Source organism: Phyllopteryx taeniolatus, chromosome 2 (genome assembly GCF_024500385.1).
Source record: "Phyllopteryx taeniolatus isolate TA_2022b chromosome 2, UOR_Ptae_1.2, whole genome shotgun sequence".
Classification (NCBI taxonomy): domain Eukaryota; kingdom Metazoa; phylum Chordata; class Actinopteri; order Syngnathiformes; family Syngnathidae; genus Phyllopteryx; species Phyllopteryx taeniolatus.
The window spans coordinates 38,117,601-38,141,291 of record NC_084503.1 but is presented as its reverse complement, the minus strand read 5'-3'; the positions used below and the strand labels follow the sequence as shown (position 1 = coordinate 38,141,291).

The 23,691-nt window shown below is 39.9% G+C and overlaps 1 protein-coding gene across 1 annotated transcript in view; it reads left to right on the top strand.

Annotated features, from left to right (window-relative positions):
* The first annotated feature begins 5,559 nt into the window (after positions 1–5,559).
* The window catches only part of si:dkey-234i14.2 (RNA-binding Raly-like protein), a 62,055-nt gene continuing 43,923 nt past the window's right edge, over positions 5,560–23,691 (top strand). Inside the window, exons 1-2 of the mRNA XM_061766106.1 lie at positions 5,560–5,675; positions 12,429–12,504. Coding sequence (XP_061622090.1) covers positions 5,591–5,675; positions 12,429–12,504 — 161 coding nt within the window. The 5' untranslated portion in view covers positions 5,560–5,590. The remainder of the gene's footprint in view (positions 5,676–12,428; positions 12,505–23,691) is intronic.

The window sequence follows — 23,691 nt, the reverse complement described above, 5'->3', positions numbered from 1 at the left end:
TAACACGTGTAGAATGTGGTTTGGCATTGTCTTGCTGAAATAAGCAGGGGCGTCCATGAAAAAGACCTTGCTTGGATGGCAGCATATGTTTCTCCAAAACCTGTATGTACCTTTCAGCATTAATGGTGCCTTCACAGATGTGTAAGTTACCCATGCCATTGGCACTAACACAGCCCCATACCATCACAGATGCTGGCTTTTGAACTTTGCATCCATAACAGTCCGGATAGTTCTTTTCCTCTTTGGCCCGGAGGACACGACGTCCACAATTTCCAAAAACAATTTGAAATGTGCACTCGTTGGACCACAGAACACTTTTCCACTTTGCATCAGTCCATCTTAGATGAGCTCGGGCCCAGAGAAGCCGGCGGCGTTTCTGGGTCTTGTTGATAAATGGCTTTTGCTTTGCATAGTAGAGTTTCAAGTTGCACTTACGGATGTAGCGCCGAACTGTATTTACTGACATTGGTTTTCTGAAGTGTTCCTGAACCCATGTGGTGATATCCTTTACACATTGATGTCGGTTTTTGATCCAGTGCCGCCTGAGGGATCGAAGGTCACGGGCATTCAATGTTGGTTTTCGGCCTTGCCGCTTACATGCAGTTATTTCTCCAGATACTCTGAACTTTTTGATGATATTATGGACCGTAGATGATGAAATCCCTAAATTCCTTGCAATTGTACTTTGAAGAACATTGTCCTTAAACTGTTCGACTATTTTCTCACGCACTTGTTCACAAAGAGGTGAACCTCGCCCCATCTTTGCTTGTGAATGACTGAGCAATTCAGGGAAGCTCCTTTTATACCCAATCATGGCACCCACCTGTTTCCAATTAGCCTGTTCACCTGTGGGATGTTCCAAACAGGTGTTTGATGACCATTCCTCAGCTTTCTCAGTCTTTTTTGCCACCTGTCCCAGCTTTTTTGGAACGTGTTCAAGCCATACAATTCTAAGTTAATGATTCTTTGCTAAAAACAATCAGGTGTATCAGTTTGAACATAAAATATCTTGTCTTTGTAGTGTATTCAATTAAATATGGGTTGAATATGATTTGCAAATCATTGTAAATGATCAAAGGATACAGGTAAGTATAAACACTATGCTTAATCACTACTGTATAGTATGTCGTTATTTTATTGGTGGGGGGGGGGGGGTCCAACTTGAAAACGTCGATAACCTCTCATGTAGTGTTTATTAGCATCATGCCAAGATGCTTGATTGATTGCTTTAGATACTTGTTTTGATGATGGACCGATTTAAAAAAGAAAATTATCAGAGGTGGAGGTGGTTTGCATTTGTTAATTATAATTTCTTACCTGGTTACTAGACTCTTTCTAAGATGCTTCCTTACAAAAACATGCATTACAAGCAAGTGACCTATTGTTTTAGGCTAATAAAAAAGGCGGAAGGATTTGTTTTTTAATTGTGATGTATTTGAGTCCTCAATTGATATTATGATTTTATGTTTCTACAGTCTTATGTTTTATAATTCAGTATACTATAAAGAAAATATGTAGTCTACTGCTGTGTGTTTTTCAGCGGTGTGTGCACATGTTCTTGTTGGTGGTGGTAGCGGGGGGAGGGTGGCGCCAATAGGGGGGTCTTGCAAAGGGCGTCTTTTAAGCTACAACCGCCACTGCACATACCTGCCTGTAGAATGTGGCTGAACCTTAAGCTAGGATATTAAGAAAGCAGGAGCAGAGAACCTACGGCCATACAGTACTATATATGGCCCGTGAGCGACGCAACAGAATGGGATGAATACATGCCGTTTATAAATACTGTGGGCTGCGACAGAGAGAGAGGATTTGAAGACATTTGTGTTTCTTGCTTCCTTCTCCGTTGTCATCACAGGCGAGTTACACGCTGTCCCACTGCTTTGATGTCACACTATTTACGGAGCTCATGCAGCTTCCTGCTATGCTGCATCAGCTACACACAAGCGGTGGAACAGATAACCAAATCACGGTGTAGAGTACCAAACTGTGCCCATGTGAACTGAATGGTGGAAAATGGTGGCTGTATAAGTAAAGATTCTTGCAGCTACCATATCTATTTCTGCAAGTGAATGATATGTTCAATGACTTATTAGGACACAGCGTCAATTAGTGTGGTCATTATTTTAGGATATATGGTAATCTATTGCCTCACAGTGTCAGTCAAAATAATATTATATATAAAATGATACAGCTGTTATATCAGATCTTCTTCTACTCAAGTGTACCTACTACCAATATTGTGGCAGTCACAAATAAAAATGTAACTCTACTTTTTATGATATAGTAGTATCAGCAGGAAGCAGATGTGATGTAGCCTGTAGACACTTATAAACACATGTGCATGACTGAGACTGATTAACAAACAGCTGGTGCAGACCATTAAAGATTATACTGTAAATAAACTATTGTGGAAAATATCAATGAGGAAAAATAAGTCAATCAGTGGACAGAGAAAGTCAAACCAGCCCTGTCAAAATAATTTTTTTACAATTTTTTTTTACTTTTAAAAAAAAATGTAAAACAACCACAAAAAGTGCCAAACTACCTTTTGGAACTGCGGCCAAAAATTCAAATTTGGTTTTGTCATAGCACATTTTCCCATGTGCTTAAAGAAAATGTGCCAATCTATTGTTTTCTTATATAGTTCCCTCCTAGCAGATTTGCTTCTTTTTTGATCGAATGGTAAAAGTTATTACTTAAATTTTGTTTTGATTTTTTTTTTTTTTAAATAAACCACTCTGGTGGAATTTTTGGATAGCATTTTTTTCTTCATCACAAAAATTTTCTATTTTGACAATAGTGTGTTCACGGCCTATTTACAGTAAGTTATTATAGTGTCACATTTTATTATGGTGACAGAGCGTGCCTGCCTACCAGTGAACTGAGAGCAAATTGGCATTCTGAGGAGAAGTTTGATGGAGAGCGGCTAATGACCTTCTGGTACTGTTGTGGTGATTGACACCAAACTGTGAGTGCAGTGCAAAAATGGACTATCAAATTTACACATGCCATCAGATGCCAGCTGGGATGGACTTCGGCTCCCTGGTAGCCTGCGCTGGATCAGCGGTATAAATAATGGATGAATGGACTGTCTTGGAAGTTATATACTTTTTGGGGTATAAACTGTATATATGTAATATATATATATTTATTATTTCTCTGTAGGTGTAAGTGTGTGACTCTGCTAGTTACAGGCCTGGGGATAAGTGGACTTCTTGCTCCAACACTGAGAGCACAGCATGTGTAAAAGTGGCTCACGACTTATCCGTTTAATAAGGCAATTGTGACTGGGCTAAAGTGCAGTGTGGAACGAGGTAATAATCATTTTGGAGTAGACTCAGATTAAAGTTGGTCTTAGGCTGTGCTAGGCAGTTAAAGAAGCTAATTAAACATGAAAGCTTCGCCAGAGTGATTCAAGGCCCTCTGGTGTCTTCTATGCCAACCAAATGGAGCCAGCACATATAAGAGTTATTCTGCTGGTTTGTAATGCAGTTTGAATGACTAACTGTACATCTAGGATAATCACTGTGCATGTATTTGCATGACGCTCCCATAAAGAATCAAACTCTTTTGTTGCGCTTCCCGAGCCTCAACTTGCTTGGAAATTACCACAATACAAGAAGATGGTGTTAATACCTAACATCTCACTAATTACTGTTACATGACAAAAATTTGTTTGACACCTTTATCTTTTCACACTCATTGTATAAATGCTGACAAACAACCATCTTCAAATTGAAATAGTTTGGCGGTCTAACAACCCCTAATTTAAACTAAAACTCTGGGGAAAGTCTACATGGTACTTACAATTTTAGTGTAATTTAATAATTATGTGAACATTTTTGACTTGTCTGTTTTTTAACTAAATCATTTTCTAGGAGTTGTCTGGTTTTGCGATGAAATGACAAAGTCCTCTTTGAAAGACCTTTTCAATAAACATTAGATTTTTAACCAAAGTAGCCTCTTAATTGCTTATTTGTGTTAACTTAGCATACCCTAAATAAAGATTCTTAGCTTTTACCTGGAACCAGAAATTTAAAAACTTATTTGACTCAATTTACAAAAAAATGGAGATGTATGCTTTTGCATTTGAACTCTTCAGTTACTTCCATAACTTATTTTAAGTGTGTATTGTCCATAGGTGTAAATGTGAGTGTGAATGCTTGTTTAACTATATGTGCCCTGCAATTGACTGGCAATGATAATGAGGACAAGAAGTATCGAAAATGGATGGACTGCAATTCAGTATATGCTAAAATATTATTTCAAATATTACCTGTAGTATTTAAAAGAATTAGGATGGCGACAGGCGGCACGGTGGCCGACTGGTTAGAGCGTCAGCCTCACAGTTCTGAGGACCCGGGTTCAATCCCCGGCCCCGCCTGTGTGGAGTTTGCATGTTCTCCCCGTGCCTGCGTGGGTTTTCTCCGGGTACTCCGGTTTCCTCCCACATCCCAAAAACATGCATGAATTGGAGACTCTAAATTGCCCGTAGGCATGACTGTGAGTGTGAATGGTTGTTTGTTCCTATGTGCCCTGCGATTGGCTGGCAACCAGTTCAGGGTGTACCCCGCCTCCTGCCCGATGACAGCTGGGATAGGCTCCAGCACGCCCGCGACCCTAGTGAGGAGAAGCGGCTCAGAAAATGGATGGATGGATGGATGGAGGATGGCGACACTTCAACCCTGTAATGGATGGATTCTATTTCCATTATTTCTCATTTGGAAAATTGATTTGACATTCCAAGCAAATTAAACGTCAAACCACCTTCATGAACAGAGTGTGTTTGACCTTTTACGTTCCACTGTATTATTGTTACACTTGATTTTATTGCAAATTTAGCCCAATAATGAAGTTGTTTTAGGGACGGGTGAGCTATTGATTAGAGCAGGGTTGTCGTTATGGTTCCACTCGGAGGGCCGTTATGGCTGCAAACCCATATAAATGTATGACTGCCTCATATTAGTACATATACACAGATTCATGGATAATTACTTTTGAAATCGAAAGCCAGTAAAAACTGTTCAACTACAGTATGAATACATTTTATTTTAAAAGTGGGGTTGATTAAAAAATGCTTGAAATATCTCAATATTTTTAAAAGTGGAGACAATTTGGAATTTGATATTTTAGCAAGAAACACAAAGTCGATGCACACTCTCGCGGGCCACATAAAATGGCGTGGCGGGCCGGATCTGGCCCCTGGGCCACTAGTCTGACACCTGTGGATTGGAGACTCAATACCAATGATGTCATCATTAGAAGATCATAGAGATTGTGCAGCCTTCATGTGCAATTTCAAAGGCCCTGAATCCCTCTGCTTGACCTTTTTTTGTCTCTCATTTTGTTTAGTATAAATTGTATGGCTTCAGCAGAAGTGAAAGTGAAGTGAGAGTGGCAACAAAGCTGTGTTGTCATCCATGCTCCTGTTGCCGAGTGAAAACCAGCCACGCGCACTCAGCCCTCTAATGGAGCAGCCCAGTGCGCCCCTGTCCACCCCTGCCAGAGTCAAACATTTGGTACATCCCAGTGGTGCCTCTGTCGCTGGCTTGACACTGACTCAGTAGTATCTCAGCAGTCAGTCAACCGCATGAGCAAAGAGGTCCTCAGTGAGCATCTTTTATCTCAGCCTCCTGCTTGTTTCGCATCTGTTATGACCCTGTTCAGCCCAAGATGTGAGTGTATCTTTATTTATATTTTGTGTCTTGTGTGTTCTTTTGTGTGTTATTGGATGTTTGCATGCATCACCGTGTTTCAGAAAGAAAGGGGAAAAAGAGAATAAATCGTATTTGTTCCTTTTCTTCCTTAGTTTCATGCTATGCAACCTTCCTTAACTTGTAACCCTGACTGGTTTTCCTCATATGTTCACGGTATCCTAATCTGACAACAATATGATACTTTATCACTGGAGGTTTGGAGTTTATGATGGTAAACGAGGTGATTCTGAGCCCAACCTGTGTCTTACTTCGGCAAGGTCAGCAGGCTCACTGTGCTTAAAGGCTTATTGTAGCTTTAATTACATATATTATATAGTCGTGCAGCCCTGGGGAGGAATCAAAGCTTTTCTTTCGAGAAATGACCACAATAAAGAGAGTGTCTAATGTGTGAGCACATTTTTATAGCACAGCTACAACTTTTGCTGGACTGAAGAGCAACGCTCTCGTCACAAATCCAGAAAAGGCTGCAGCAAAGTGAAAAAAAAATCATGTTACGCAGAGTCTTGCATGTAGATGAAAAATATCTTTAGGATATGTGCTTATAACAACGCTTATCTTCCAATACCATATGCAGTCTTTATGTTTGAAATGATACCTATTTAACTCTGAATTTTGACCTGAGAATGAAAAGTAGAATTAGGCCTATAAACAATGCTGCAGACTTGAATCTGGTCTGTCTATAGGTTCAAGTGCAGAAAACAAATGCAACAAGACAAAAGGCGCATGCATGCTTGTTTATCATCATCATGTAATTGTTCATTTCACATGTGTAGGCCATGTGTGACTTTTTAATACACATTAGGATACATTAGAGTTTAAAAAGAGGAGGCTACAGTACCCAGCAGCTTTTAGGAAACAGAAATTAATTTGTATTTTTAATATAAAGAAATGAAAGAATCCAAATTAATTATGCACATTGTTTTAGGGTTTTAGCAAAGTTACTCCCATTGTGATGAGGAGCCAACAGTAGAGCAGGTGAATTATGTAATCTTCATTGAAATGATTCATCATTTTTTTATGGGTTCGTCTTTTTTGGAGGGTGTATGGGTAATGAATGGCAGTACATTCTTTTTTTTGAGAAAATACACACTGCATATGTAAGTGGGACTACAAAACAAAAATTGGGTCAGTCGCCTTTTAGAATGAATGTAATTTAAATGCTTCATTTATTTAAAAAAAATAGATAATTAGAAATTATGTAAGAATAAAGAGTAGCGTTCTAACCAATGCATGAAACATGAAGGAGGAGCGATAATGGAAACATAAGTCAGACTTTTTTTTATCTGATCATTCTGTATTATTATTTAATCTCCCACACATCAGTGACTTCAAAGTGCACAGATTAATAAGCATACAGTGGCAATTTTTAGCTTTTACGCATTTGTGTGTGCATGCGTACGTGCGTGCGTGTGCGAGTGTGTGTGTGCGTGTTTTTGTAAAAGTAAAAAACATTTCAAATAAAAGGAAGATGCATGTGCACAAATTCCCAAAACTGATTTTTTCAGAGCATTCGAGTCTTGAAATTTTGTTCATAAATAGAATTGAAGCTGCATCTACTAGTAAGGTAATAAATTAAGGGTTAGTTGATTGACCCTGACAGTAAAGTTAGCTGTCTTGAGTGCCGCCAGGAAGGTCAAATCAGCGATGATGATTTTTGCTTCGGCTAACTGATGGTCTTCTGAGGAAGTAGAAATGATTGAATCCTTCGTGTATAAGGAAAAACGATGGTGTTACTATCTTATTATATCTCAGACCTAAAGCCTAGACTGTAGGTTTTCTTAAAAGCTTCAATTTCAAATCACAAAAAGACCATGTATAGAAAACATGTATTGCATCAATGTTCAAATTACACATATACACATTAACAAGCAATGAGCCATTATATCAGCATATTATTTACAGTATTTGAAGGGAGGCGTGGAGAACACACACACGAACTCACATGAGAGTTGATACTACAATCATAAACAGCATCTGAACTTTAGTGCCGATCCACCAGACAAAACAAAACGATGCCCCCTGCATTATCACCATGATTGATTTGAAAATGTTTATAGGCCTTGCAGAGGTTTGAAAACAAGCAGTCTGCCCTTTATGGTTTCCAATTAAGCAAGGAGACATACGGGAGTGTTGTTGTTTTTTATTTATTTCGAAAAACATAACTGAAGCAAAAACTAACATCTCAGTATGGACACTCATAAAACAAATCTAATGAGATTTAATCTAATCTAATTTCGGTTACGGCATGGGAAACAAATGGGTCAATACACCTTTGGTATCCTTATCAGAATCACTCAATCCAAATGAATGAAAATGTAGCCGAATAATGAAACTCTGAGGTGTTATTGTAAATGGCCCTACATTTGCACACATACCAGTACAATGAGAAGTTTCCTAAAATGCGTTTCCTTCATTTTATACCACTTTTATTTTATTGGATGTACATGATTTCGGCTTGCGGCACGGTGGACGACTGGTTAGAGCGTCAGCCTCACAGTTCTGAGGACCCGGGTTCAATCCCCGGCCCCGCCTGTGTGGAGTACGCATGTTCTCCCCGTGCCTGGGTGGGTTTTCTCCGGGCACTCCGGTTTCCTCCCACATCCCAAAAACATGCATTAATTGGAGACTCTAAATTGCCCGTAGGCATGACTGTGAGTGCGAATGGTTGTTTGTTCCTATGTGCTCTGCGATTGGCTGGCAACCAGTTCAGGGTGTACCCCGCCTCCTGCCCGATGACAGCTGGGATAGGCTCCAGCACGCCCGCGACCCTAGTGAGGAGACGCGGCTCAGAAAATGGATGGATGGATGGATGGATGGATGGATGATTTCGGCTTGTCCCACACACCGCTCTGCTAACTACAGTGTGTTAAATACGTTTAAATGATACAAAATTAAAAAAATTATTAAAAACAAGACATTCTGATAATGTACAGTATATTGTATTTACATAATCACATTAAATATTTTGCATGAGTCCCTGAAATTGCTGTCCAGTTGGATGTTGTCAAGCTTAGTATGTCAACTCTGTTATAGTGAAATATCTAACAATATAACTTTGAGAAATAATATAAAAATATACTTCTTCTCCTTACTAGGTGAAGGTCCACAATTGGCTCATAAAATGCTAACATTCGTCAAAAATGTCCATACTGTCATTGTCCACCCTGTCAGCATGCTTACATATTTTGCTGGTTGCATGAACGTTCCCTACTTGTCGTTAATTTATTTAAAAAAAAAAAAAAAAAAGAGGAGAGCTTGACACATATACATTCCCTAACAGCATAACATCTATTTAATACAATGACGATAAAGGTCAATGGAAAATATCAAATGTTTTGTTGTAAAATGTGGAAGTATTAAAGACAATTTATGGTGATAATTGACGCTAACGTGTAATTTTATGAGAATAAAGTTGTAATATTCCAATAATAAATGGATACCAGCATTAAGATGATATATTAACCTATTTATAACTATATACAAGTCACAGACAATGAAATCAAGAAGCCAGTGTTTTTTTTTTTCACTTTACTGCAGGGGTGTCAAACTCATTTTTGTCATGGGCCACATCGTAGTTATGACTTCCCTCGGAGGGCCGCTACGACTGTGAACCCATATAAATGAAAGATTACCACATATATTCTAATTACATAAAGTGTACACAACACATTGATGAATACTCAGTTTTGAAATCAGAAGCCTATAAAACATGTTCTTCAACTATGACATTTCTTTTCAAAGGGGGATTGAGAACAAAAAAAATGCTTGGAAATATCTCAATGGTATTACACCAGAACACAATGAGCAATTTTGATTTACTTTCGCGGGCCACATAAAATGATGTGGCGGGCCGGATCTGGCCCCCGGGCCACAAGTTTGACACCAGTGCTTTAATGAGATGATGAAAATATTTGTCTTTTCCTGAGAAACACACAAATTGAAATTTCTTTCGGTTTGGGTTGTTCGATCATTAAACAGAAGTGCTTTTAACAAATATTATATTACGATATGTGATAAATATACTGTATGGCATTCATTTGTTAAAATTACAACTTTTTCCTCATTTTTCAATTACTATTCTTTTATCAGAGTGTAGAATATAATAATTAACATACAGTAGGCTACTATTAAAGTGTTAAGTTCAGTTGAGTTTATATATATATATATATATATATCTACAGCACTCGTATTTGCTCTCATTAGATGTGGGGGTGTACCTAATTTAATATTGTAGTGCATTAGAAACACTTTTCTGTTTTGCACCGGACTTAACAAGGTCCACACTGGACTTAACAAGGTTCCCATGTGGTTTAAGCCACATGATGAGGCATAACAAAATCACAGTGTGCGGTTTTAATGTTTACTAAAATGACCTTGGTAAGCACATAGGTGTTTTAAACAAGCAATGATATTTTATTGTGTATTCGTTGCTGGCCTCTTTAATGCAATAGTCATCTTCATGCACCTAAGGCTCAGATGTCAGCAAGGCTGATGCACCAGAGGAGAAACAGAGAAGTCGACCAGCAGGTCACCTCTATTAAGCCTCATAGTGTTCCAAATGTATCACTGCTGTGCTAGGGAAAGGCACAGACATGTGTTTTTGTCCACACATTTGCAAACCACACTTAATTAATTGTAGCTCACAGTCATTTGAGTGCTGCACTGTGTGAGTGGAAATGTGCAGTTGTCCCAGTCACACTCCATCCAGCACCCATCTGTCCATGTCTTTCTCTCCTCTCCTCTCATCATCCCCTTTCCTACACTCTTTTGGTAAATCGAGACAAAGCTACGAGCAGAGTGTAGTGTGATGTCAATGCTGAGTTTGTTGGCATGTTATGAAGTGCAAACTGCTCATTGATATTTGGCCAATTGTATTGTTCTCAGAGTTGTATATGTAAAGAAAAGGCAGACAAAGATCAAAGATGGATAGTAGTGATGTAATGGCAGGCGGCAAAAACAAAAGGTGAACAGCTGGCTCACGACGGCAAGCCTAATCAACAGTAAGTGATAGAAGGTGAATGTGAAGGACAACCCCGAACAGACTTAAAAGCCCCTTATCTCATTAGTGTGTTAAATGGTGGCTAACAGAGTTATTTACATCATTAGAATAAAAAAAAACAAATGCCTCTAATATTGATGGAGAAACTAGGACATACCTCATTTTGTGTTAGCATTAGCATAAGTGCTAATGGTACTTTTGAGAGCTGTGTGCAGTGCTTCCCCATAGTTGTACATTTAATTTTCAGAATGTCCCTGTGGCACAGCTAAAGTCGTATTCTATTCTAAAAATTATCAGCAATTGTTTGAACAAGGTGTGTCAGAGAAGTTCCTGGACTGGTGTTCAAATATCCATATGGTTATCGTGTCTATGGCGTTTCCCATTTTGTGTTAGCATTAAGCTAGCAGGCTTTAAGGCAAAGTTATGTGGTTATTTGAAATATTCTACATGTAATTCTCGAAAAACTTTAAGTCAGGTCACTTTTTTGTCAAGGCAACACTGTATATCTTTTTTGACACCATGTCCTGTAACTTTTCTGACGCACCTATTACATGATGTTACAGTCACAGATGAGTTATCTTAGTGTTTTGCATGCTTCAAGCCATGTCTGTTGATTTACAAATGCACCATTTCACAGTGGCTAAAAAGTGAATGGCTTTCAGTCCAACTCGGACTGTTAAACAAAGTTAAACACAAGTTTAAAAGAAGATTAGCGTTTGTCTTACTGTATTTTAGCAGGTCTCCCTCCATTTTATTTCAACTGCATGGTGCTTTTTGGTTCTACAAATCATTCTTTCGTGCCCTTTTCTATTCCAATAAAAAAAACAAATAAAAATGAAATAGTGACTCATTATCTTTTTTTTTTTTTTTTTAAATTCTAACACACACACTCAGATTACTTGCAAACAAACAAAAGTTCAAACCAAATGTATGGGTCACGTGAACACAAATAAAAATTTTAAATCAAACATTTTCAATTTTCCATTTTTCTACTTTGTATTTTTTTTTATCTGAGCCAAAATAAATAAATATGAGTCATATTTTAATTTTCTGATCGCAAATTAATAATGAAAAGAACAAATGAGACAGATTTTTTTTCTTCCCATTCAATTCATTCAACGTTAAGGCAGAGGCTTCTTCATTGACCAATGAATAAGAAGGCAGTGTGTCTAGGTCTACCCTCCACAAGAATACCTCTGCAACAAAAGTGTAGTGAAAAATGGGATGGTTCAGGTTTGCTGCTGGACCCTTAAAAATGTAAAAAAATGTGTACCATGTCCAGTAATTTGGTGGAAACAAGACTTTTGACAGTGGTGTGGGGTATAAATGGTCATATGGAGACTCAAACGACGAAAGTGAAAAATACATTTGTCGAACAAATGTCGATACACCTCGTCTGTGCTTGTCCATGCATTTCTAAGTTCGCAGGCTACTTCCTGCTTCATGGAGCATGACATAGGACAAGCATTTTCCATTTTGGTCTGGAGAAAACGATTCCAATGTACCTCTGCCAAACGCTAGGTACTTCACAACAGTAGGGAAAACACTCCGGAGCAAAAATATTGTTTACTTTGAAGAGGGCACGTTTAAGCACAAACTAGATATTGTATAATATTTGTAATCTCTACTATAGTGCTGTGAAGCCACACTGTGCTGTGTGATGTCGCTCTTAGTGTATCAGTATGAAACTAATGAGTTGCTCATGCTTGCAGACACGAGCATGAGTGGAGACCTCAAGTCAAGTCGCTCCAGGGCAGCAAGTAAAAGGGCCAGCAACACCGCTTATGGGTGAGTGTCAACCACACAATCACACACACACACACACACTTGTATACTTACATGCAAACAGATCTTTAGCTGAGACTCAATGGCTGCACCACCTGCATTGCAATCAATGCGGCATTATTTCTTGATGTTTGATACCAGCTGAGTACGTAGTATGCTATTGATTTTGGCCGAAGGTGCTGTCTACACCATTCAGTGTTTTAATCTATCTGCTGATGTTGTGAACGCTTACAATATTGTCTGATAACACGTTACTGTTGCTTGTTGAAGCCAGTGAGAAGGGAGTCAGGCTAACTGTGGAAGCTGGCTGGTGGAGGTTTAAGCAGGAGATACAGATAGAACAGCATGGACCTGTAGTAATGATTTTGTGTGTGTGTGTGTGTGCCGAAGTCTGTTATCTCCAGTAAAACAATTATTTTTTGTTTCAAGGGAAATCAAAGACTTGAACATGAATAAGAGCTTCTGTGCTTTACAGTTTCAAAACACACAATTCTGAACAACCTTAAATAAAGAACATAATGTTTTGTGGTGCAACTACCAGTAATATTTCAAGCTGAGGGGAACAGGAGATTCTACAGATTGTGAGATGTAGAAGTTTAAAGAAAAATAAGGAAAACAACTTTAAAACCTCATAAAATAACTTAAGCTATGTTCCCAAAAGCCTTGCAAATTACTTTCCAAATTGTTAGCATGAGATTTAAATTGAAAATATCGCATTACAATAAAGCCAAAACATTTACATTAGAAATTATAAAGCCTAAGGCACTGAAACCATGAATAACTTTCCTACTCGCACCTGATTACTTTGATGAACAATTTACTTCTATGGTAGGCTACATGTTAGGGCATTAACAATACATAATTTAAACTGAAAATCGTGATACTCTTAAGACACAAGCTTTGTCTTCTTTGCAATGGCAGACCTGCAATATTCCCCTTTCAACTTTGTTTATGCCTTCATAAGGTCACAATGCTACCAAACTTAATATAATGATAATAATTATTATTATTTCAAGTTAATAAAAAAAAAAACATAAACCTAGATTGAGAATACATTTCTTCTGCAGGCCACCCCCAACTGTGTGTCATGTGACTACTTTTCCCCGTGACAGTCATCTGCCCGGAGTGAGCAAAACTGTGGCTACCGTTAATGCTAATTGTGTTCAACTACACAAAGCTGATTGGAGGAAATGAAGAAAAATGGCTGGTACTATTAAAAACACTAAAATTGCGGCCCCTCCGAGATCATTTAGGTCAGCACTATGGGAGCTTTTCGGCTACACGGTTGAGAACAGAGATGGGAATCGCACAGTCGGCGAGACCCAGAATATTTGCCATAACTTCTCCAAGTCACATCGAACATGTCAATGCACCTTCAAAGGAACCATTCCGAAATTAATTGTAGGGCATGGAAGAAAACACAGGCAGTCTAATCTGAGCAATGTATTTATTATCTTAATAAATTATGAATAGTATAAATATAATAAATAAAAGATGCATTCATTATATTAATTTATTTATTAAAAAAAAGCTGATTGTGGGTCAGAAATCGAGATACAAATTTAATATGAACTTTGGTGCATTGTTACGAGTCCTAGTAAGGTATTGTATGGATCATTAAAAAAATGGAGGCTGTCCAGTCGAATACCTTGTAGTTGTTTCGGATCTTGCATTTATCATGATCTGTATTCGATTTACCACATTCCTCTAACTACAGTTCTGAAAGCTCAAGCACCTCTAATGTACACAAGCCAGTCACTTTCCCATAAAGTAAAGGTGCTTGTGAATATTCAATAATTTAAGGATAATTAAAAATACACTGTAGCAACATTCACCCTACAATATAAACAGATCAATAAAACAAACACTACAAGGAAAATAATATTAACAGATGTAATAACTTGTTTGCTCCAAACCTAACGACCATATTTCATTAGCATTCTGTGCTTCGACTGAACTGGGACTTCGCATGTTTGCTTCTCTGTTCGCCCAAATAAACACTGATAGTTCGGCATCCCCGCTAGTTCAATTCCATGTCTCTCTGGTGGGCTGGCTTCACCATATCAGTTTATCGAGTGTAAATAATGCAAGGGGGGCAGGCTATATTATATCCCAAACATGTCATTTTGAGCAGTTAATCCAGGCAGGCTGCTCCCTCCTCTGTCACCAAGTCTCAGGCCATCCTTAAACCTTCCCCCAACTCGATTTGCCCATTCCTCCATGTAGTTATTCAACAGTGCGCGGCCATGCATTAATGGGCTTAGTCACACAACACCCACACACATAATGCGCAGCCACAACCGGAACACACCTGAGGTATTACCCGTGATATAGCCTGGGTCCACCTGATAATTCACTGAAATGATGTGGTATTAAAGCAAAACAGGTCAGCTTTCTGTATGTTTTACGTTCACTGCAGCAGTTCCCAACCTTTCCAATATCCTGCACCCTGAGAAAACCTTCAGTAGGTTCTTGTAGCCCTTGTATCATATTTTAAGATGAAGAATAATTTCCAGTGGTCCCTCAACTTCCGACTGACCCAACTTAAGAGTTTTTGCAGATACGGATGATTTATAAAAAAAAAATTCTTTGACTTGCGAGCAAAAATTTTAGAATGGAGTGCTCGCTGGTGTCAGCGAACTTCACAACAAGCAGCAGTTTGTTTGGCAAAAAGAGAAAAATTTTTCTGAAAAAAAAGGGCCAAGTTCTTACTTCAAGCTGTTTATTGCCTCTCCCAATCAAAGTTCACTGTTATACTAAATATAATACAATCTTCCAGACATGAGCGACTATAAAAGAGTGACTTCCCAACTGTTCTCATATAGAACCCTTAGACATACTGGCGGAAACCACAGCCTGTGTCCCAGATTACTTTGTCAACAAACAGTAACTTACACTCGAGTACTGGCTGCTAGTTAACCATCAAAATGATCGCTTGACCTAAATTGTAATCAAATACTTTAAAATTTTCATGTCTGTGTTTATCCTCCCTCCTTGCCACTTTTCCAAAGGTTTCCCGACTGGCCATTTGCTCCTGCCAAGCTCTGACTATATAAAGGTTCTGTCATCGTTTATTGTCCATGTGTCCTCACTATCAGTCACTCACTCACTCACACACACACTTACACACATATCTCCATGACACCCCTAGGTCACTAGTACCCAGCTGTGGAAGTAGTGATGAGAGAAGCCAATGTTTTACAGGCCAGAGGCTGCAACAGCATCTGTGCTCCAGTGGATCACTACAAAAGCTCACTTTTTGTGTAGGAAGGCTCAGCCGCAAATATATTGTGGTTATCTTGTTTTTATACTATAATGACAGAGTGGATCTCCGCAATTCATCGGGGATAGGGAAAAGGACTAGAATAGAGTCAACCTAAAGGTTATTATAATTGGCTATATAGTATATATCTTAAACCATGAATATACCACAAACTTTAATACGAAACACTAGGCAAGAGGCTCTGCGATTGGCTGGCAACCAGTTCAGGGTATACCCCGCCTCCTGCCCGATGATAGCTGGGATAGGCTCCAGCACGCCCGCGACCCTAGTGAGGAGAAGCGGCTCAGAAAATGGATGGATAGGCAAGAGGCTTATTTCATTTCTCAATTCAAACAGTTACAAACACACTGTAGATAGTATTTTTGCCATGAAAAAAAAAAAGTGAATAGGCGGGGTTTCCAACGAATAAAGAGGGGTTAGGTTCCCTCAAAAAATTTGCAAATAGGTGAAATTGCAAATGCAGAAGCTTGAATATCCAGGGGTCACTGAACACAATGTTACTCAAAACATTAGTTAATGAAGTTTTTTTCTTGATTTCCAAAGGGGAAAGATGTGGAACAGCATCCCAAAATGGATTGCCAGTGGTGCCACTGTATTTTTAAACTATCGTCTGTTTCTTTAGCCTATTATTTTTCCACGTCATTAGCATTTTTGATCTCGAGATTAGAGGGCAAAAATATATCTTGTTGATCTCAAAAACCCATTACTTGAAGGTCAAATATCTTTGGAGTCTCTGCAAAGTTTAAATGGTGACCTTTACTTTGTGTGGTTATAGCCTCGCCAGTAAAACCATCCACAGGGTTCATCTTATGATCTGCTTCATTTTGTTGTAGAAGAGAGAAAATGAAAAAAAATAAAAGGAGGAATAAATGGCTGCCAAAAGTTGCAGAGCATTCCGCTGTCTGGAATTTGGCTTCACTTCCTGCATGTGTTTCATTCGTTCATTTTGTTTTGGTTATGACAAACGTTCATGGAGGACTGCGAGTTAGGATGGAACACATGCAGCAGGTCCATCTGTCGAAAAGGCTCAGAGACTTTAAGGGGGGCAAGATGGATGAAGGCATCATGCTATGGATTGTGCTTCACCAGTGTATGTTCCCCCGGAGTGGGTCACAAATCAATCTAATGGAAGACGTTACATAGCTTGGACAGTTTAAAAAGAAAAAATTCTCGTGCTGTTTGTTACAAAGCAGGCCACTGTGAGTACAAATTCGCCATCAGCTGTCACTTTATGAGTTTACTGTATGTTATCTTAACCACATGCAGCTACAGTATACTACTGTATGGCCTCCCGTAACAGAATAAAGGTGCCTCATGGTAAAAATAAATGACAGTCATTGTTAAGTATGACCACCATTTGTTTGAAGTCCAGTATGCAGCTCTTTGCAGCTTAAGAGTTACATCCGCTTCCATTTCACGTGTTCCGTCCAACGCTTGTCACTTATTTTGACAAATTACACAATGCGTCAAGCCGGTGGCCCGGCTGGCTAACATCTGTAAAACCACCACAGATGGTGAAAAATGCAAAGGGCAACAATCGTGACAATCGAAGAAGGAAGAAAGCGATGTTAATCTGCCTGTCTGGATGACATCAATCTGCCGCAACATATTTTGGTGACATTATTTTGATTGTCACATAACAGCTGAGACTGCCATGTGTCCCGACTCTGCTAAAGCTGTACAGGCAACTAAAAAAGACTTTATATAAAAAGAGAAGGATATGCTTCTGCTCGCGTCAGATATCTTGCTTTATGATTTAATAGGAAAATGAAGGGTGCTTTTCCATCCTTCCATCCATTTTCTACCGCTTATCTGAGGTCGGGTCGTAGGGGCAGTAGCTTTAGCAGGGACGCCCAGACTTCCCTCTCCCCAGCCACTTCATCCAGCTCTTCCGGGGGGATCCCGAGGCGTTCCCAGGCCAGCCGAAAGACGTAGTTTCTCCAGCGTGTCCTGGGTCGTCCCCGGGGTCCCCGGAACACCTCACCAGGGAGGCAACCGAATCAGATGCCCCAGCCACCTCACCTGGCTCCTCTCAATGTGGGGGAGCAGCGGCTCTACTCTGAGATCCTCCCTCTCTAAGGGAGAGCCCGGACACCCTGCGGAGGAAACTCATTTCGGCCGTTTGTATCCGGGATCTTGTTCTTTCGGTCACGACCCACAGCTCGTGACCATAGGTGAGTGTAGGAACGTAGATGGACCGGTAAATTGAGAGCTTCGCATTTCGGCTTTGCTCCTTCTTTACCACAACGGACCGGTACAAAGTCCGCATCACTGCAGACGCTGCACCAATCCGCCTGTCGATCTCCCGTTCCATTCTTCGAAGGATGCTTTTGCTTGCAAAAAATAATTTACATGCAAAATATTGTGATTGGGCGGCACGGTGGTCGACTGTTTAGCGTGTCTGCCTCACAGTTCTGAGGACCGGGGTTCAATCCCCGATCCCGCCTGTGTGGAGTTTGCATGTTCTCCCCGTGCCTGCGTGGGTTTTCTCCGGGCACTCCGGTTTCCTCCCACATCACAAAAAACATGCATGGTAGGTTAATTGAAGACTCTAAATTGCCCGTAGGTGTGACTGTGAGCGTGAATGGGTGTTTGTTTATATCTGACCTGCGATTGGCTGGCAACCAGTTCAGGGTCTACCCCGCCTCTTGCCCGATGATAGCTGGGATAGGCTCCAGCACTCCCGTGACTCTGAGGATAAGCGGCTCAGAAAATGGATGGATATTGTGATTGATTCTCTGAGCAGAAAGAAACATATTTGCGTGTTTAGTAAATTAAAAATTAACAAATAACCGAAGACTCAATCAAGATCAATCTTGCATTAGTTAAGATGTCCTTTTATTTTGTACTGTTTGTGTGTATTCCCGTTCAGACAATGACTTTCTCTTCATTTCATATCTCCTCAGAAATAGCAGTTCATTCAGCTGATGTCTGCATCTTGATCAAATTAAGTTGAATGAAGTGTATCATATCATATTCCCACAAGATCCATCCATCCATCCATTTTCTGAGCCGCTTCTCCTCACTAGGGTCGCAGGCGTGCTGGAGCCTATCCCAGCTGTCATCGGGCAGGAGGCGGGGTACACCCTGAACTGGTTGCCAGCCAATCGCAGGGCACATAGGAACAAACAACCATTCGCACTCACAGTCATGCCTACGGGCAATTTAGAGTCTCCAATTCATGCATGTTTTTGGGATGTGGGAGTAAACCGGAGTGCCCGGAGAAAACCCACGCAGGCACGGGGAGAACATGCAAACTCCACACAGGCGGGGCCGGGGATTGAACCCGGGTCCTCAGAACTGTGAGGCTGACGCTCTAACCAGTCGGCCACCGTGCCGCATTCCCACAAGATATCAGAAGAAAATGAGGAAAAATTTAGGAGCAATATTTTGGTTAGCACATCCACCTCATAGTCGTGGGTTCAAATCCGGGTTCTGGCCTTCCTGTGTGGAGTTTGCAGGTTCTCCCGGTTTCCTCCCAGAATCCAAAAACAGGCATGGTCGGTTAATTCAAGACTAAATTGTGAATGTGAGTGGGAATGGTTGTTTGTCTATACTGTATCTGCCCTGCCCTGCCCTGCCCTGGCTGATGACCAGTCCAGTGTGTACCAAAGTCAGCACACCCGTGACCCTAGTAAGGATAAGTAGCACAGAAAATGGATGGATGGATATTTTTTTATTCCAATATGATGTTTGTTTTGCAACATAAAGCGTCACAATTTTTTTTTCATAATTTGGAAGGAATTAGGGCATATTTTCCAAAAATCCCTGAATAAAATCATATCTTTTTCAAGTCGCTTTAAAAACTTTTGTGAGGGAAGTAAAAAAAATAGTGCACACCCTCTCATAACTAGAATGCAGCTGTGTTCAGAATTAGCCAGTCACATTAAAACTCATGTTAAAGGGGAGTCAGCACGCACCTGCCATCATTTAATGTGGCTCAGATTAACTCCAAAATAAATTTGGGCTGTTCTAGTAGGCTTTTCCTGATTTATTTTGTTTTTTTCAGAGCAAAAGCCTGAAGGTTTTGTCATTACATTGACTGCTATATCAAATTGTTCATAATTCCTTCCACCCTGTCTAAGGCCCGAGTCCCATCTGAAAGAAAACAACTCTAAAACATGATGCTGCCACCACCATGCTTCTCTGTAGGTATTGTGTTCTTTTGGTGAGAAGCAGTGTTGTGTTTACACGCAGTATACCCTTGGGAATTATGACCAAAATGTTCAACCTTGGTTTCATCAGATTATAACACATTTTGGGAGATTTTGCTATGGTCCAATGGCAGTTGTAAAGGTTATGGCACATTAAAGGTGGTAAAAAGTTTAGGTGTCATTTTGTTTATATGACAAAAATGTGGCATTTGAACTGGGGTGTGGAGACTTTTTATATCCACTGTATATCCCATTGACCTAGCACTACTAAACAAAACAATAATGTATATATATATTAAATGTATTAAATTAATATTTAAATATAAATGTAAACTAACTAAACACAAATTGGTATTATCCATTTCAATGGCAACTTTAAAGAGGCTGTATCTGCAAACACCGATACAGCAAATTGACAAAATCAGAATCAGAATCATCTTTATTAATATAATTGATAATATATAATTAATATATTGTTATAATTTGTTTCAGTGTAAGTAAAAAAGGAAAGATGAGTGATATGACATTTCCAAGTACATGTACACTATTTATCAAAAGGTAGTTAATGAGTGTATGAAAGTTGATTGATCCTTATTTTCAAAATAGGATATGTAGCAAAGGCTTAATGTACAAAGCCAGCCAGCCTGCTTTACAAGTTCACCATAATCCATCCATCCATTTTCTTCACTGCTTATCCTCACTCTTTGGGCGGGAGGCAGGGCACATAGAAAAAAACAACCATTCACACTCACATTCACACCAACGGGCAATTTAGACTCTTCACTCAACCTACCACGCATGTTTTTGGGATGTAGGAGGAAACCGGAGTGCCCTGAGAAAACCCACCCAGGCACGGGGAGAACATGCAAACTCCACACAGGCGGGGCCGGGATTTGAACCCCGGTCCCCAGAACTATGAGGCAGATGTGCTAACCAGTCTCTCACCGTGCCGGCAAATTCACAATGTTTTTTTTTAAATAATTTTATTTTTTAACTCCAAATAAATCCCATTGTTAAAAACTAAGCTTAAATTGTACAGCAAAACCTTTTTTTTTTTTTTTTTGCCACATCTCACAAAGCAAAGCCCAGGAGTAACAATTTGCAGAGAACACACAAACAATAGCATACAGCAAGCAGACCTACCACCCCATTTATGTGAATTATAGTGTAATGTATTGCGCATTGTCCTTATTGTACAAAGAGTGTCAAGGGGTTGGTGTCATGGTGGGGCTGGAGGGAGTTGGCTAGGTAATCCTTTTCTGTGTTATTATGGTTTCAAGAAAATTGCTGTCCTTGACGGGGTTTGTCCTTGTTCTGATGGCCCTGTAGCACTAAGGCCTGTGAACTTTTTTTTTTTTCCATTTTGAACATGTCAGAACAATAACAATAACAATAACATGTCACAATAATCAGCTCGACTGACTATACAGTAGCTGAAGTACGGCATCAAGTTGAAAGCTTGTCTCCGTCTCATCACATTTTATATATCAGTGGGAGAGGGAAAATAAAAACACCACCAAATAACTATTGGGTTGTACCTTATATTACAAACAGTTTTCAGCATGAGCAGCACAGAACAAAGCATCTTCAAATGTGTGCATTACGCTTCATCTGTTGCATTCACTTGCACCCACTCACATGAATTTAATCTGTTCAGCTCATTTCCATGAAAAGGTTTTGATTAAGATAACAAGCACGATGCTGAGAGAAAACATCGACCAGGTGAAGACCAGCTTGATGAGGTAAGACATTAGTATGCTTCAAACTACCCAACAGGCACTGCAAGCCTCTCATATAGTACCAATTATCGATTGCAATGGTTCTCAAACTTTTCACACCAAGTACCACCTAAAATAAATACTTGGCTCTCCAAGTACCACCATCATAACCAACATTAAAATACTGTAGCGCAGTAGGCTTAAGTATTCATCAGAAAGGAGATGGAGATTTTATCAGTGGCGGCAGGTTAATAGAGGCCCACCGCCCCACCACTGATGGTTGTGGTCGCAACATTACTTTTCTTGACGATAAAAAATATAAATTAAAATATTGATAACAAAATCCATAACTGAGACTGCGCCTTTTAATACAGTGCGCCTTATGGTCGTGAAAATACGGTAGTCTGGTATTTGTGAAAATGTTTTAATGAGTTTGAAAACTGCCTGAAGAGAATACTTGGGTTCTTATAGATTGATTTTGTGTTCTGTCACTCGTGAGCAGATACCTTTAATATTAGCATTCTGACATATAGCGGCAGCAAGAGGTTCGATAAATATTGCAAAGAGCATTGGTGAGAGTGGACATCCTTGTCTGGTTCCTCTTTTTAATGTAAAACTTTGTGAAGTGATCCTGTTTGTGGTGACTGTCGCTTTCGGCGAATTGTATAATGTTGCTATCCAATGTATAAATGAATCTCCAAACCAAATTTGCAAAATACTGCAAACAGGAAAGCCCAGTTAACTTTATCAAAAACTTTCTCTGCGTCAAGTGACATGATGATTGCGTTTAGATTTTTACGCTGTGACATGCTTATTAAATTCAACAGACGTCTGACATTATTTGTGGAACTTCTACCTTTAATGAAGCCTGTCTGGTCATACTGGATTATCAACGGAAGTGCCTTTTCAAGTCTCGCTGCGAGGGCTTTCGAGATGATCTTGATATCTACATTAATCAGTGATAAGGGCCGATAATTTGCCGGGAGAGTGGGGTCTTTACCTCGCTTTAGTAATAACTTAATTGAAGTTGTGTTCATATGGCTACTAATTCTACCATTATCCTTTATCTCACTGACTGTTCTGAAAAATAGAGGCGCTAGCATTGGTCAAAAATGTTTAATGAATTCAACAGGGATTCCGTCCGGGCCAGGTGCCCGTCCCGGTTGCATATTTTTTAATGCGTTATGTAATTGGAGACTCTAAAATTGCCCGTAGGTGTGACTGTGAGTGCGAATAGTTGTTTGTTTGTATGTGCCCTGCGACTGACTGGCGACCAGTTCAGGGTGTAGTCCGCCTTTCGCCCGAAGTCAGCTGGGATAGGCTCCAGCGTCCCGTGACCCTAACCAGGATAAGCGGTGTTGAAAATGGATGGAAATGAAATGGATTAAAATCCATCCATCCATCCATCTTCTGAGCCGCTTCTCCTCACTAGGGTTGCGGGCGTGCTGGAGCCTATCCCAGCTGTCATCGGGCAGGAGGCGGGGTATACCCTGAACTGGTTGCCAGCCAATCACAGGGCACATACAAACAAACAACTATTCGCACTCACAGTCACACCTACGGGCAATTTTAGAGTCTCCAATTAATGCATGTTTTTGGGATGTGGGAGGAAACCGGAGTGCCCGGAGAAAACCCACGCAGGCACGGGGAGAACATGCAAACTCCACACAGGCGGGGCTGGGGATTGAACCCGGGTCCTCAGAACTGTGAAGCTGACGCTCTAACCAGTCGGCCAACGTGCCACCAGTTTAAAATCACCTCCCATAATAATTGTAGAAGTGGCTGATAAGTTTAACTGTGAAAAGAGCATGTGAAAAAAGGCTGGATCATCTTTATTTGGAGCGTATACATTGACAATTGTATAAAGCTTGTTAATTATTGTATAAGTTCTTTCGTTCACCTTCATTGTCTGATTTTTTTCCCTCTATTCTTTTTTGTCTAATTTCCGGTCTGGTGTGCACAAATCTTTATCTAGTGCAGTGGTTCTTAACCTTGTTGGAGGGACGGAACCCCGCAAGTTTCATACGGAGTGCAC